The sequence below is a fragment of the Carassius auratus genome, chromosome 2 (assembly GCF_003368295.1).
Source record: "Carassius auratus strain Wakin chromosome 2, ASM336829v1, whole genome shotgun sequence".
NCBI classification, from domain to species: domain Eukaryota; kingdom Metazoa; phylum Chordata; class Actinopteri; order Cypriniformes; family Cyprinidae; genus Carassius; species Carassius auratus.
This window is the reverse complement of record NC_039244.1, coordinates 597,817-612,816: the sequence shown is the minus strand read 5'-3', so window position 1 is coordinate 612,816 and position 15,000 is coordinate 597,817. Positions and strand designations below refer to the sequence as shown.

Genomic DNA, 15,000 nt, shown 5'->3' with positions numbered 1-15,000 from the left:
AAGGACTTCAGGATGGGTTTATGAGCCGACAGGAGCTGGACTTCAGCATCAGGATTCTCTGAGAGCTGCAGCGATACATAATTCATCATCTTCTCTCTGAGCTTGACACGAGAGACAGACAGACAGGAGTGAAGCGTGGGAACAGAAGCGGTCCTGAGACGGAGCCCTGGGGTCGAGGTGTGAGACGTACCGGGAGAAACCCAGGGCTGATGGGAAATTTTTACCTCTGTGCGCTTGTAAGAGAATAATGTATGAAGACTGTCACTGTCGAGAGATCTGACCGGATAAAAGACCATCACTTTAGCCAATGAGAAGAACGATTCCTCTTCTGCTGCAGGAGAGAGACTCAACTAATGGAAGAGTTCTGCCGAAAAACAGCTTTCTGTCATCCTTTACTCAAAATTACTTCAACTTGTACTAATATTGAAAATAAATATATATCGAAATCAGGAAGATCAGAATCAGAATGTATAGTTCGTGCATTAAAAATATATCCGTCAAAACCAACACAATCCATTCAGAACAGAAAACAGAAAATGGAGACGCCACACATTTCAAATCATTTTGTTTTTAAGAAGCATTTCAACATTGCATCGAATACTGATGTTCATTTTTATTTGATTTATCACTCAGTGGGTTATTGATTCTTGTATTAATGTGTCTTTGGAAGAATTTTGTCCTTCAAATGCATTTAAATGCACAAATTCATGTTATTTCTGATTTACTATATAGGTAATGCCCTTCTTTCCTTCTTTTCTGATAGCAGTGGCTTAGTCCAAACATCTGGAAGTATTAGGTTTCTCTTAAATATAATAACATGTTATTGTTATGGGGATTTGAAAAGATCTATCGTAAACTAATAACTATTTATTTCTTAGCCAGCGGCAAGTATTCAGTAAAGCGACTGATTTCCCATGAGTGTGTTTTATCGATATTTTGGGTTCTTGACGAACGTGATAAAATGCACAATCTGTTTTTGATTATGGATTATTATAAAACATGCTGGAGATGATCGAAATCATTCTGTGAAATGAGTGTACATTCAGCTGTAGCTAATTTGTAGACTTTTGTAAATCAAGTTTTTCATCGTGAAAGGAGTGGTTTTGATGCACAAAAAAGTTTTTATTGTATCTCATTACAAAAATCTTTTAATTAATCCCATGAAAATGCACATCCTGTCATACATAATAGTGAAAAATCACTTTTTAAAACTTCAAAAACTTAAATTCAAACGTGCACACATACACATACACACACACACACACACACACACTCAAACGGAGACTAAATAAATGTACAAAGATCAACAGCCGTCAAATCTAACAAAGAACAAAAAACAGTATAAAGGTTTCTTAGAAGGGTTTTTAAAAGTGGCAAATAAATGAACAGAATGCAATTTTTTGGGTGAGCTCACACCTTAATGAGATTTGACGTGTGTGTGTGTGTGTGTGTGTGTGTGTGTGTGAGAGAGAGAGAGAGGGAGAGTGAGTGTGAGAATGTGATGTTCTGTGTGTGTGTGTGTGTGTGTGTGTGTGTGCGTGATGTTCTCTGCTGAGGTTTGGAGCTGCAGCTGTCAGTCCAGTTGAGCTTCACACACACACACACACACACACACACACTCTCTCTCTCTCTCTCTCTCTCTCTCTCTGGCAGTAAGTGCAGCTCTGGACTCTCTGCAGCAGCTTGAGCTCACAGTTATTAGATCAGTGTAAGAAAACCTGCAAAAAGCAGTAAATCATCAGTAACTCTCCCTCGTTCATTAGTGTGGTTCAGTCCTCACTGTAGTGCTGATAGTGATGTGATAAACCATGAACCATTCCTCAAATCAAACGTCTGATACACAACCCTAGCATCCATCCAGTGCACTATGGAGTCAATATAATGCGTATATATACGCAAAAAAAAAATAAAGTTTTGTAAAAGAAAATGAAGTGTAGCAAAACATAAATAAATAAAAAAACAAAATTTTCTGCGCGTCTCTCTTGTTGTGGTTTTGACGTGGGGGTGGAGTCAAGCGAATAAAAAGAAACGATCCACTCGCAAGCCTCTGCTCATCAGGACCTGGATCAGTGAGCTGCGTCTCGCACCGATGATGTCACTTCCAGGGAGGCATGTTGTACACGCCCCGTCCCTTGGCTCCGCCTCCACGTCAAAACAGTGCCACAGAGCGAGACACGCAGAAAAATGAATCGCAAAGGGAAAACAGTATCGCAAGCTCAAACTAGACTGACACGCAAAATAAAAGCAGCGTTGCAAATACATTAATAGATATGACCATATTGCAAAATCTTGCTTTCGCGCTGTTTTTTTTTTTTTTGCAACACTTAATTTTTTCTTTGTTTACTTTTGCAATTCTTTATTTTTGTTTGCAAAAAGCTAAATTATTTTCCACAATACTTAAATTTTTGTTTTCAACAAAATTTCATTTTGCAACACTTAATTTTTTGCGTATATATATATAGAGCACCTTAGCAACCACATAACAACGCACTGACAGTCTCAGCAGGTGGAGCAGCAGTCTCCTCTGGATTTATTGCTCTGTTTTGATGTTTAGTGACTATAGTTTTAGTAAAAGCAGGTGAGCAATGCTGAAGTGTGTGTGTGTTGCAAACATGTAATATTAATGAGCATACAGCGACTTACTGTCTATCGGTCTGTTTTATATTATGCTGTTATTGGAGATTTCAGCAGCTCTCTCTCTCTCACACACACACACACACACACACACACATCAGATGAGAAATGGTGGGTTTCCAGAAATGACTGTCAGCAGCTCTTGACAGCTGAAGTTTGTGATACGGGATGTGTGTGCAGTTTTTACCCCTTTTTGGCAGAATCTTCAGACTTCAGCATAAAGTTTCTTCTTGTTTTTTTTCTCTCTCTCTTTTTTTTGCTGAAACTTCTCCAATAAGTTCAGTAGCACATTTGTTTTCCTGGTAATGTGCCGTTGAAGATATTCTGGGAATGAAGCACCAGGTGCGCGTCGGTCTTGACTTTGAGCTCGACCGTCATCGAGTGTTTGTGGTGCTTTCTCGTGTGAAAGACTCTTGATTGGAGCGAGAGAAGCTCCCTGCTGTTACTGCTTCACATTAGTGCTTTTAGTTTTTGGCATCAGTCTGATTTGGCCAATATTAAGATCGGATAATATCAGGTCTTTATTTTAACTTTTATTTTTCTGTGTACTGCATATTCATGCATGTTTCCTAAAAGATTATTAAAATCATTAAAGCTAAGTAGATGAAAGCTGAGTTATGATTTTAACAGATTTAGCTGTTATACTTACATCTTTTCACCAGTGTTGCAGGTTATGAAATCTGCAATGTTTTGGTTTAAATCAACTGTCTTGACAAATTTGATTAATATTGGTAATGATTCAAATTACTTATATTGAGGTTTAAGATTTTAGTTATTGGTAGTTTAACCAGTAAGTCATTTAAAATCATGCTTTAATACTTATTTACATTATACTTAAATAGATAGAGTGCTGCTAAGACATAAATTTATATCTTGCTTGACATGTAAGATATATTGGGGGAAAAAACTATTTAAAAAAAGATATATATTATAATTAGAATTTAGTAATAATTTGTTTTTATATATAATATATGTATATATATATATATATATATATATATATAAAATAATAAAAAATATTTAGATTTTTCCTGTATTCACAAATTTTTTTTTTGTTTTTTGTATTTGTAAATTTTTATTAGTTTTTGTTTTGTAAATAGTTTTTGTTAATTTTTAATTTTTACATTGAAAAATAAGTTCACTCAGACATTTCTAGTAAATTTTACAAATAATTACAAGGAAATTGCAAGTTATGTTGAATTTTAAAGATAAAAAGATAAGATAAAAAAATTTAATTTTCTTGGAAAAAATATTTATACTATTAAGATTAATGTTTCGAGAAATCCTTTTTTTTTTTTTTTTTTTTACATTGTAGTTTTTAGGTATATTTTAATTTTCCAACTAGCTAACGATAATATATGTTTAGGTCTTTTAAATATTTTTATTTGAGTAAATGTGTATTTTGTTTCAAGTCGGAAGATGATTTTACAGTTTTAGATTTAGTTAATCATTTTAACCCTGTAATGTTGTCCGTTTTGTTTGAGCTCATTTTGAAGAATATAATTCTGTTCTGTAAGATCCAATCAATTAAAAGAGACCAAATGTTCAAAGCAAAAATCACACTATTTGATACGTGTTGATCAGTGGGTGGCGCTGTGGAGCAGATCCGGTGAGGAGCGAGTCTGTAAGCAGTCAGTGAATCTGCTGCTGCTTCTGAAGGAGCTTGAGCAGGTTCTGTAGCAGATCATTTGCTCGTGTGAAGCAGAAGCATGTCTTCAGATGCCACGCAGACGCTGCAGTTTCTGGAAACACTTCTCCAGACTGTCACACGTGTGTGTTTGTTGGAGATGAGAGCGTGTGTCTGACAGGCTGCGGTGTGGCATTACAAACCCACTCAGCAGATGTCCTGCTCGCCTCCCATCATCCCAGCGTCCCGTGAGACTCGTGGGCCGGCCGAGTGGGAGTGAGAGAAGACATTCGAGCCATCGAGGCGCGCTTCAAACCTCACGACTGACGAACATGGAGATGCTCTTACAGCCTGAATGTGAACTAGTTCAGCTGAACATCAACACACTGTCATAGAGTTTGTGAAAAATCTGCTCCTGTCTTCATATTTGGGTTCCAAGAAGCAGAGATTGTAACATTGTAGCATTAAAGTTCTGTGTGTGTTTGTGATTCAAAGCGACAGTTCACCCTTAAATGAAAATGTGCGGATATTTTACTCACCCTCAGGCCATCCAAGATGACTGTGTTTTCTTCAGAAGAACAGTAAAGAAATGTTTAGCTCTTCAATAGCTGCCATCACTTTGAGAGTCAAAAACACATAAACAGGCCGCACAGAATCCATCCTCGTGGCTCCTGATGATAGATCGAGGTCTTATGAAGAGAAATGATCAGTCTGTGCAAGAAACTGAACATTATTCACAGCAGTATTAACTGTAATCCAGAACCTCCGGAGTGATGTCTGACTCATGAACGAATCATTCTTTCGAACTGATTCTGTTTAGTGAACTAGTTGAATCGGTTCATTGAATCGGACTGAATCATGTGAATCAGTTCGTGTCTTGATCTACAGGTTACTGAATCAGAACTCACTTTCAGACGCCTGACAGTCAGTCCGACTGGAAATGAGCCGAAAATATAATCCAGCATCTGTTATGTCATCGTCCGACTGATTGAAACAAACTGCCCAAAAGAATCAGTTCACAGAAAAGAATTGTATTTCTGATTAATTAGTCATTGGTCATTGATCATGTTTGAGTCGGTCGTGTGTTTTCTCTCTTCAGGACCGATGCAGGAGACCGTCATCGACTTCTGGAGGATGGTGTGGCAGGAGAACACGGCAACCATCGTCATGGTGACCAACCTGGTGGAAGTTGGCAGGGTGAGCGTGAAACGGCGACCGTGTGTTTGAACGAACATCTGCATCACACATCATCTCACAAATCCACAGCATCCTCTCATGAGTTACATTCACAATCATATCAAGACGCGTGTTTCATGTCTGTAGCGCTTTATACGATACGGACTTTCACTGTAATGAACAGGAAAATAAAAGTGTTGACGTTGCAAAGTTCATCAGTTATGAAAAACAGCTCTACAGGAGACAATAGAGTCATTATTCAGATCAGTTCTGATCAATAACCAGTGGTGAACAGTAGCAAACTATTGTTTCTTTGTTACTGTACTTATGTGTATTTTTCAAGTATGTGTGTGTGTGTGTGTGTGTGTATAATGACATGGGTATGACACAGGTATTACAAGGAGTGGGTGACTTTTGAGGACATAACCCATGTCCCCATTTTTCAAAACACTTATAAATCATACAGAATGAGTTTTTTTGAGAAAGTAAAAATGCAGAAAGTTTCCTGTGAGGGTTAGGGTTAGGTGTAGGGTTGGTGAAGGGACATAGAATATACAGTTTCTACAGAATAAAAACCATTACACCTATGGGATGAACACACTTTACACAAAAACAAACATGTGTGTGTGTGCGTGTGTGTGTGTGTGTGTTTGGCTGGTGTCTGGAATTCAGATGAGTGTGTGAAATCGACTCCCGCTGGATCACTTGCAGAGTAAATGATGCATTCTGGGCTTCATCAATGTGAAGTGGCCAGAAACTGATCAATGAAGCTCATTATCAGACAGAACAGCACAAACCGCCCAGTCTACAGACAGAGTTTCTGACAATTACATTTCATCCTTTTAAACGATAAAACAGTTGTTTATTTAATGTTGTGAATGAGTTTGCACATTTCAGCATTGAATATAGGCACATTTGAAATCAGCTCATTTAATTACAGTCAGCCTGATTCATTGAATTATTATTAAAGTTCAACATGTTCAAAAGTAGACCAGTAAGACTGAATCAGCCTCATCATTTGATTGAATCATTTGCTCATATGCAGTAGATCTGTTGAGGATGATTTTTTTCCTCCTAAAATATGAGTTAAACACTCAATAAATCAGTCCTGGTGCTCATCATGCATTTGTTAATCCTAATAATGGTGTTGATTCTAACGGTTGTCTGGTGCCGGATCAGAAGGGATGTGTTTGTTAATGCTGAGGCTGTGATCGAGGATCTGCTCTGGTCCAGCTGTGCAGATGTGTGTGTGCTGCTCTGTTATATGATGCTGATCTGATGTGAGCTCCAGTCATCTATCATTCTATCTATCTATCTATCTATCTATCTATCTATCTATCTATCTATCTATCTATCTATCTATCTATCTATCTATCTATCTATCTATCCATCATTAATCCCTACATCACCCATCAAGTGTCAATCCCTCCATCCATCATTAGTCCCTCCATCAATCATCCATCCATCCATCTTTTATCCCTCCATCCCTCATCTATCCATCCATCATTAGTCCCTCCATCAATCATCCATCCATCCATCTTCTATCCCTCCATCCCTCATCTCTCCATCAATCATCCATCCATCCATCTTCTATCCCTCCATCCCTCATCTCTCCATCAATCATCCATCCATCCATCTTCTATCCCTCCATCCCTCATCTCTCCATCAATCATCCATCCATCCATCTTCTATCCCTCCATCCCTCATCTCTCCATCAATCATCCATCCATCCATCTTTTATCCCTCCATCCCTCATCTATCCATCCATCATTAGTCCCTCCATCAATCATCCCTCCATCCATCTTCTATCCCTCCATCCCTCATCTCTCCATCAATCATCCCTCCATCCATCTTCTATCCCTCCATCCCTCATCTCTCCATCAATCATCCATCCATCCATCTTCTATCCCTCCATCCCTCATCTCTCCATCAATCATCCATCCATCCATTTTCTATCCCTCCATCCCTCATATATCCATCCATCATTAATCCCTCCATCAATCATCCCTCTATCCATCCATTCATCTATTGCTAATCCATTTATCGTTCCATCCATCCAAAGTATGATTTTTTAAGATATTTGGTTCACAGGGACACAGTGTAAACCTCATAAACCATGTTTACATTTTAAATCCCCATGTCATTATACACATAAACCATATATTCAAGCACACACACACACACACACACACACACACAGATTCGGTCCTAATTACTGAAAGGATCTGATGGTTCTTCTGTCATCTGATCCCGGAGGAGGACTCTGAGATGGAGTTGTTTGGAGGTTCGTCTCAGCGGGAGACTCTCGTGTGTCTCCGTCTCGTGTCTCCAATCACATTCCGGCTCTAATGATGCTGGAGAAAATTTAATTTCTGCACCCAAAGTATCGCTGGCGTGAAAGCAAGTGTCACAACCTCCGTGCTTCTCTCTCTCTCTCTCTCTCTCTCTCTCTCTCTCTCTCTCTCTCTCTCTCTCTCTGTTGTGCTCGATGTCTTACTGTAAAGCAGATTTTGTAATCATGTTGTCATATATATACTGTGCTAATGTTTATTCGTGATCTATTGTATTGGAGAGCGTGTGCGTCTGAAGCTGAGAGTTATTAGTGCAGCTGTTCCTAGTCTTCTGATTCTCCTCTGACTGGATTATATTGCCACATAATGAGGTTTTATTTGCGTTGTGTGAGAAGTGTGATGGAGTTAGAGCTGAACTCAGTCCAGACGTGATCCATGATCCGGTCCGGTCGCTCTGTGAGTGTCAGGCGTGTGAGGTCGGGTATCGTGTCACATCTGGAAGTGCAGAACTCATTTAGCCGAACGTAATGTGTGAATGAGAACATTAATGTGTGAATTACATCACAGAGAGATTCATCACCCATCTCACACATCAGGAGACGAGCGGACAACTCTCGAGAAGCTTTATCGCAGTGCTTTAATTTAAATTTAATTGTAATTTATTTATTCTACTGACAAAACTTGTTAAAAATATATTTCAAATGTAAAACTATTTAAAAAAAATATTTAAATAGATATTTAAATAAAATGATAATGATAAAGGAATGTAAACACATTAATTGAAGGCGTTAAAATATCTGTCTGGCTTTGATTTGATGCTTGCATCTCTTGACATTTTAGAGTCATTAAATGTTGTGAATGCTATAAATGATTTTCAGAAACATGAAACTATTGATAGAGGTTTATCTGTGGTTACTGTGGTAACAGATGCTGATCCGTGATGCTCTTTGCGTTCAGAAATTGAATCAATAGGAGTTAATGCTGCTGAAATGAGAGCGTATGGAGGACGATCCTCACGGTGCATTGATCTGAGCATCAATACGTGTGTTAATCAGGAGCGCGATGTTAATCATCACCGCCGCTGAAGGGTTAATTTAATGTGATCAGGTGACATTTGAAACCGAGCGCTATCACATTTAACCGTCACAGAGGAAAGGTCAGACACGACGAGCTTCGACAGCGTTTCTGATGCATCTCCACATCGACATTTCCATAAAGTGAGAGATAATCTAACAATTGCAAGATTAATTCAGAATTGCGAGTTAAAAAGTTGCAGTTATTTCTTTTACATATACATATGAAATGCAATACGCTATAACATTTTTAATTTACACTGTTGCAGATCTTCCATCATTTTTTACTATTTTGTATAGTTTTTATCTAATGCACTTTGAATTTCTGTTGTGTATGAAATGTGCTGTGTAATAAGCTGATTTATTCAACATGTTTATTTGGATAGTTTCAGAAGAAACAGCAGTTCTGACCGTTGCGAGCCGGACTCGAAGCTGTGCTCCTCTGATGAGGGTCTGTGTGTGTTTGTGTGTGTCAGGTGAAGTGCTGTAAGTACTGGCCGGATGACACCGAGATCTACAGAGACATCAAGGTGACGCTGATCGAGACTCAGCTTCTGTCCGAGTACGTCATCAGAACGTTTGCAGTGGAGAAGGTGAGAGACGCTCTTAAATACTCCATATATTAGATGCTTAATTATATAAAGTGCATAGTTTAGGGAACAAAGCTTTTGCAAATGCTTTAAACCCCTTAAAATACACATCATTTATTTATTTATTTTTTATTTTTTTTTTTTTACCAAGATTTTTTCAGAGATATAACCATTTGTAAATAAAAATGTCACACGTTTTGAGTTTGGGTCATTTTGATGTATGGAATACAGTTAGTGCCAGAAAATTCTGCAAAATAGTATGGAGTACAATTAGTGCCAAAACCTTCTGTAAAATATATTTCCCCATATCTCTATGTATTTATTTTTTTTAGATTTTTTACCAATATTTTTTCAGAGATATAACCATTTGTAAATAAAAATGTCACACTGTTTGTGTTTGGGTCATTCTGATGTATGGAGTACAGTTAGTGCCAAAACTTCCATAAAATATATTTCCCCATATCTCTATTGAATTAAAAGCTCCTGGTTAGCTGCTGCTGCTGTAGTAGTTCTGGCAGATTTTAGTGAGTCTGCAGCAGATATAAGGTGATTATGAAGTCTCTGTCCGTTCTGCAGCGAGGAGCTCATGAGATCCGTGAGATCAGTCAGTTTCACTTCACCGGCTGGCCGGATCACGGCGTTCCCTATCACGCCACGGGTCTGCTGGGATTCGTGCGCCGGGTCAAAGCCAAATCCCCCTCCAACGCCGGACCCATCGCGGTCCACTGCAGGTACCTGACCACATACAAGCTCAGTCTCTGATTTCATTTCTTTTGGTTGTTGTTTACACTTTTCTATTGTATTTTGGATGTTTATAATTTATACATTTTTAATTAAAAGTGTATTTTTCTAGTATTACATTTGTTTTTAATATTCAAATTGCCTTTAGAAGCTGCTATATAAAATCTATATAAAATAGAAGTATATTATTATAAAATGAATCCATGTTCAGTTTTTATGAAATGTGAGTGTAAATAAAGCACATCATGAAACACTCACTGAAATGAGATTGAACAGAAGTTTATGTTATTATTAAATCAGCACTACCAGTCAAAAGTATAATTCATTCAAATTCAATAAAACATATTTAAATTAAAAGAAGCTGAACTTGAAAGAAGTCTCTTCAGCTTAGCAAGACTGCATTGATTTGAATAAAAAATATAGTAAAACAGTAATATTGTGTAAAAGAGAGACTTCTTTGTAAAACAATTTTTCCACTTAATAAAAAAGTATTTTCACACAGTTCTGACTTTATATATTCAGATTTGCAATAAAGTAAGAATTGTGGGATAACAAGTAACAATTACCTTTATTATTATTTTATTGTGTGGCAGAAGCAATAAAAAATTATTACGAGATGTAAACTTGCAAAACAAGTGAAAGTCGTGACATGAAAGTGAAACACATACACACACACACACACACACACACACACACATATATATATATATATATATATATATATATATATATATATATATATATATATATATATATATATATATATATATACATATATACATATTATAGTTTGTTTTATATATGTTGACATTATAATCAAGAAAATTTGGAACTAATGTAAAAGTTACTTGAAACCTCTCAGTACATATATAAAACTAACAATTATGAATTCAAGAAAGATTTTTTACAAATCAGAAACTCTTTATGACAGTAATTCTGAGGTGATGTTAACAGCATTTCTTTTCCAGCTCACGATTCAGCGGAAGGTCTTTCTAAACAGATGCTGCAGTGTGGGCTGATTTTATTGTGTTTCATCCCTGGCTATTTATCTGTTGATCTGAATCTGCGTTTTGATTGGTCGCTCACAGCGCGGGGGCGGGGCGAACGGGCTGCTTCATCGTGATTGACATCATGCTGGACATGGCGGAGCGGGAAGGTGTCGTCGACATCTATAACTGTGTGAGAGAGCTGCGATCTCGAAGAGTGAACATGGTCCAGACCGAGGTACTCCTTCCCTCACCTTTGACCTCTGACCTCTTCACCTTCACATCACTGAGCCTGCCAAATGCATCAGAGTAAAGTTAGAGGTTAGAATGATCCCTGGCACTCAAGAGAGAGAATAGAGACTTTTTCAAGGGATAAATATGGTTCTAGTATAAGAGGCTTTAGAAACGAGGAGAAAGCAGTGAAGGTGTTCACACTCGTGTGTGTTCCTCTCCTGATTCCAGCACGTCAATCACACCGCTGCTATTTTAACCTGTGGGCGTCTCATAAACACTCTCAACCAAGAGCTGATCGACTCGATGCAGGTGCTTTAAGAGCCGCGGTGCGTTTGAAGAGCGAAAGCTTGGTTTTTACAGCTTCTGACGGGTTTCTGCAGCATCTGGTCTGGTTTCACAGCGACTGTGTTTGGATCTTTTAATGAGAAGCACAGCCTCATTCACCCTGTTTAAGTTCAGTGACCTTCAGTGTGTGTGTGTGTGTGTGTGTGTGTGTTTTGCTCGCAGGTGTTTTGGCACACTTTGACACCCGACGGGAACATGTTACCTTTTACACGCGTGTTTGAACCGTCACTAATCATTTGGGACGACACACACTCATTAGAGCTCCGCTGCTGATTGCGTGCTTTTTAGGTTGCATCACGTCTGGATTGGACGTGCGAGAGGAAAGGTCAGAGGTCACAGCAGATGCCTAATCAGAGACGCGCTGACCTCGTCAGAAGTGACAGGCCAAGATGCTGTGGAAATGTCACTTCAGCAGTGATTTCCATCAAACACGCGTCTGCTCCACAAAAAAGAGTGATTCCGGTGAAATGCTGACGACTCGCTGCTAATAAAGTTTGATGATCTTTCTGTTTTATACCGTCTTAGTCTCTCTGAAACAAATGAGTGCAATCACAGCGGCATCTGCATTTGCAACACTGACAAAATCCATGAATACAAAACAGATGAAGGGAGAGAACAGCACAGCGACGAGGAAATCAAGCATTTATTTCTGCAGAAAACTAGAACTGATTCATTATACAGCAGTATGTGACCAACCCTGCATTCAGGAGTGTGGGGTGTTTCTGTAAGAGTCTCTTCTGTTCACCAGGGCTGCGTTTGTTTGATCAAAAATACAGTAGAAATTGTGAAATATTATTCTAATGTAAATCATCTGTTTTCTGTGTGAATCTGTGTTAAAGTGTAATGTATTTCTGTGATGCTCCGCTGTATTTTCAGCATCACTCCTCCAGTCTTCAGTGTCACATGATCTTTTATCATTTATTTTGGTTTACAATTTTTAGTTTGTATATTTATATCACATTAACATTTATATTATCAATTACAATTATTTTTTCAAATGAATTATTACAACTTTATATTATTAATTTTATATAAAAAAGAAACTTATTAATAACATGTTAATTTACAGTTAATATATATATATATATATATATTGTATAATTTTACATATCAGTAATTAAAATTGTATTATAATAATTAAAAAAGTTTTTAATTTTCTTAATTAGATACATTTCATTATATTAACATTCATATTAATTAAAATGTTATATGAATTCAACTATATATATATAATTTTATATTATATTTTTGTTGAAACTTTTATTTTTTGAGAATTTGCAGATTAATAGAGAGTTCAAAAGAACAGCATTTATTAGCAATATAAATATTTTGCAATATTATAAATGTATTTACTGTCAGTTTTGATCAATTTAATGCGTCCTTGATCAATAAAAGTATTAATTTCTTTAAAAAACAACAACGTTTCACTCTAGCGGTTCTGTGCTGATTAGATGTGATGGTCTTCAGTCTTGCTGGATCTTGTCTCTTGTGTTCGTCAGGAGCAGTACGTCTTCATTCATGACGCCATCTTGGAGGCGTGTCTCTGCGGCGACACCACCATCCCAGCCAATCAGCTTCGCTCTGTTTACTACGACATGAACCGATTGGATCCTCAGACCAACTCCAGTCCAATCAAAGAAGAGTTCAGGGTGAGAGACGATCACATGATTCTACAGCTGACATGACAAAGTGCTGATCTTTACTTAATATCCTAATGATTTTTGGCATAAAAGAGAAATCAATAGTTTTGATTCATCCAATGTACTGCTGGCTATTTCTACAAATTTACCTGTGCTACTGATGACTGCTTCTGTTGTTGTTTTAGTGTGAATGCTGTCTGTGTATATTAAATCATGAAATGTTTGGGTTCATGATAATATGTAAATGCTGGGGATGGTGTCTAGTGAAGATGTGTGTATGTGTGTGTGTGTGTGTTGTCAGACGCTGAACATGGTGACTCCGACGCTGCGTGTGGAGGACTGTAGCATCGCTCTGCTGCCGAGGAATCATGAGAAGAACCGCTGCATGGATGTGCTTCCTCCGGACCGCTGCCTGCCCTTCCTCATCACCATCGACGGAGAGAGCAGCAACTACATCAACGCCGCGCTCATGGACGTACGGCTCACGAGCATCACTCACCTCAGAAGTGCACTGAAGCACAGATTCTCAAACATTAGATGAATATCTCTTCGTCTCTTTCTGCTCTTTCAGAGCTACAAGCAGCCGTCTGCGTTCATCGTTACCCAGCATCCTTTGCCAAACACAGTCAAGGACTTCTGGCGTCTGGTTCTGGACTATCACTGCACGTCTATCGTGATGCTGAATGACGTGGATCCGGCGCAGGTCAGGACCTCATTACTGTTTCTGTGATTTCATGTCTCTGAACTGCTGGGTTTTCAGAAAATAGTTTTAAACTAAACTGTCGCTCCAGGTCAGAATTGCATATATATAAGAGACAGAGTGCAAATTCATCCACATTCAGAGCAGAACACACACACAAATATAAGTATGAAACTGAAGTGAATCAAAATGTTTAAACCGGTGACTCAATTGAATCATCTCTGTCTGAACACTCAAGATTCATATTTTTCATATCATTGAAACTGAACGAATCAAACTTGTGAACATGAGTCATTTCTGTCAGTTGTTCATCTGTGAGTGTGTTTATAGTGTTTGTGTGTACAGTGTGGATGTTTTTACTCATCAACATGGACACACACACACTTCAGACGGAAAGCGACAGTTTGTCTCTTGCTGAAGACACACACAAACTCTTCTCATCATATATTCCTTCTCAAAAACACAACGATGGCAGCCGGCAGCGGAAAGAACGAGGCCATCAGACAGAGGATGATGGGAGATTTGAATGAATAACACACTCACACACACACATTCTCTCATACACTCACTCACACACACACACACATTCACTCATACACTCACTCACACACACACACACACACAGAGTGCCATCAGTAAATATTTCATGGCATTTACACTACTGGAAAGATTCTTTGACGGTTTGTTTTCTTTTGAGTGTTTGACTCTCTGTGTGTGACAAACAAAAGAGCTTACACTGGTGTGTGTGTGTGTGTGTGTGTGTGTGTGTGTGTGTGTGTGTGTGTGTGTGTGTGTGTGTGTGTGTGTGCAGCTGTGTCCGCAGTACTGGCCGGAGAACGGTGTTCATCGTCACGGGCCGCTGCAGGTGGAGTTTGTGTCGGCGGATCTGGAGGAGGACATCATCAGCAGGATCTTCCGCATCTACAACGCTGCACGGGTGTGTAACCAACCAACACACTCACA

The 15,000-nt window shown here is 38.3% G+C and overlaps 1 protein-coding gene across 1 annotated transcript in view; it reads left to right on the top strand.

Moving 5' to 3' along the window:
• LOC113040028 (receptor-type tyrosine-protein phosphatase mu-like) overlaps positions 1 to 15,000 on the top strand; it is a 20,545-nt gene that overhangs the window by 3,542 nt on the left and 2,003 nt on the right. Inside the window, exons 5-12 of the mRNA XM_026198239.1 lie at positions 5,361 to 5,458; positions 9,278 to 9,394; positions 9,968 to 10,122; positions 11,221 to 11,356; positions 13,197 to 13,346; positions 13,639 to 13,812; positions 13,909 to 14,040; positions 14,849 to 14,974. Of these exons, the coding sequence (XP_026054024.1) occupies positions 5,361 to 5,458; positions 9,278 to 9,394; positions 9,968 to 10,122; positions 11,221 to 11,356; positions 13,197 to 13,346; positions 13,639 to 13,812; positions 13,909 to 14,040; positions 14,849 to 14,974 (1,088 nt within the window). The remainder of the gene's footprint in view (positions 1 to 5,360; positions 5,459 to 9,277; positions 9,395 to 9,967; positions 10,123 to 11,220; positions 11,357 to 13,196; positions 13,347 to 13,638; positions 13,813 to 13,908; positions 14,041 to 14,848; positions 14,975 to 15,000) is intronic.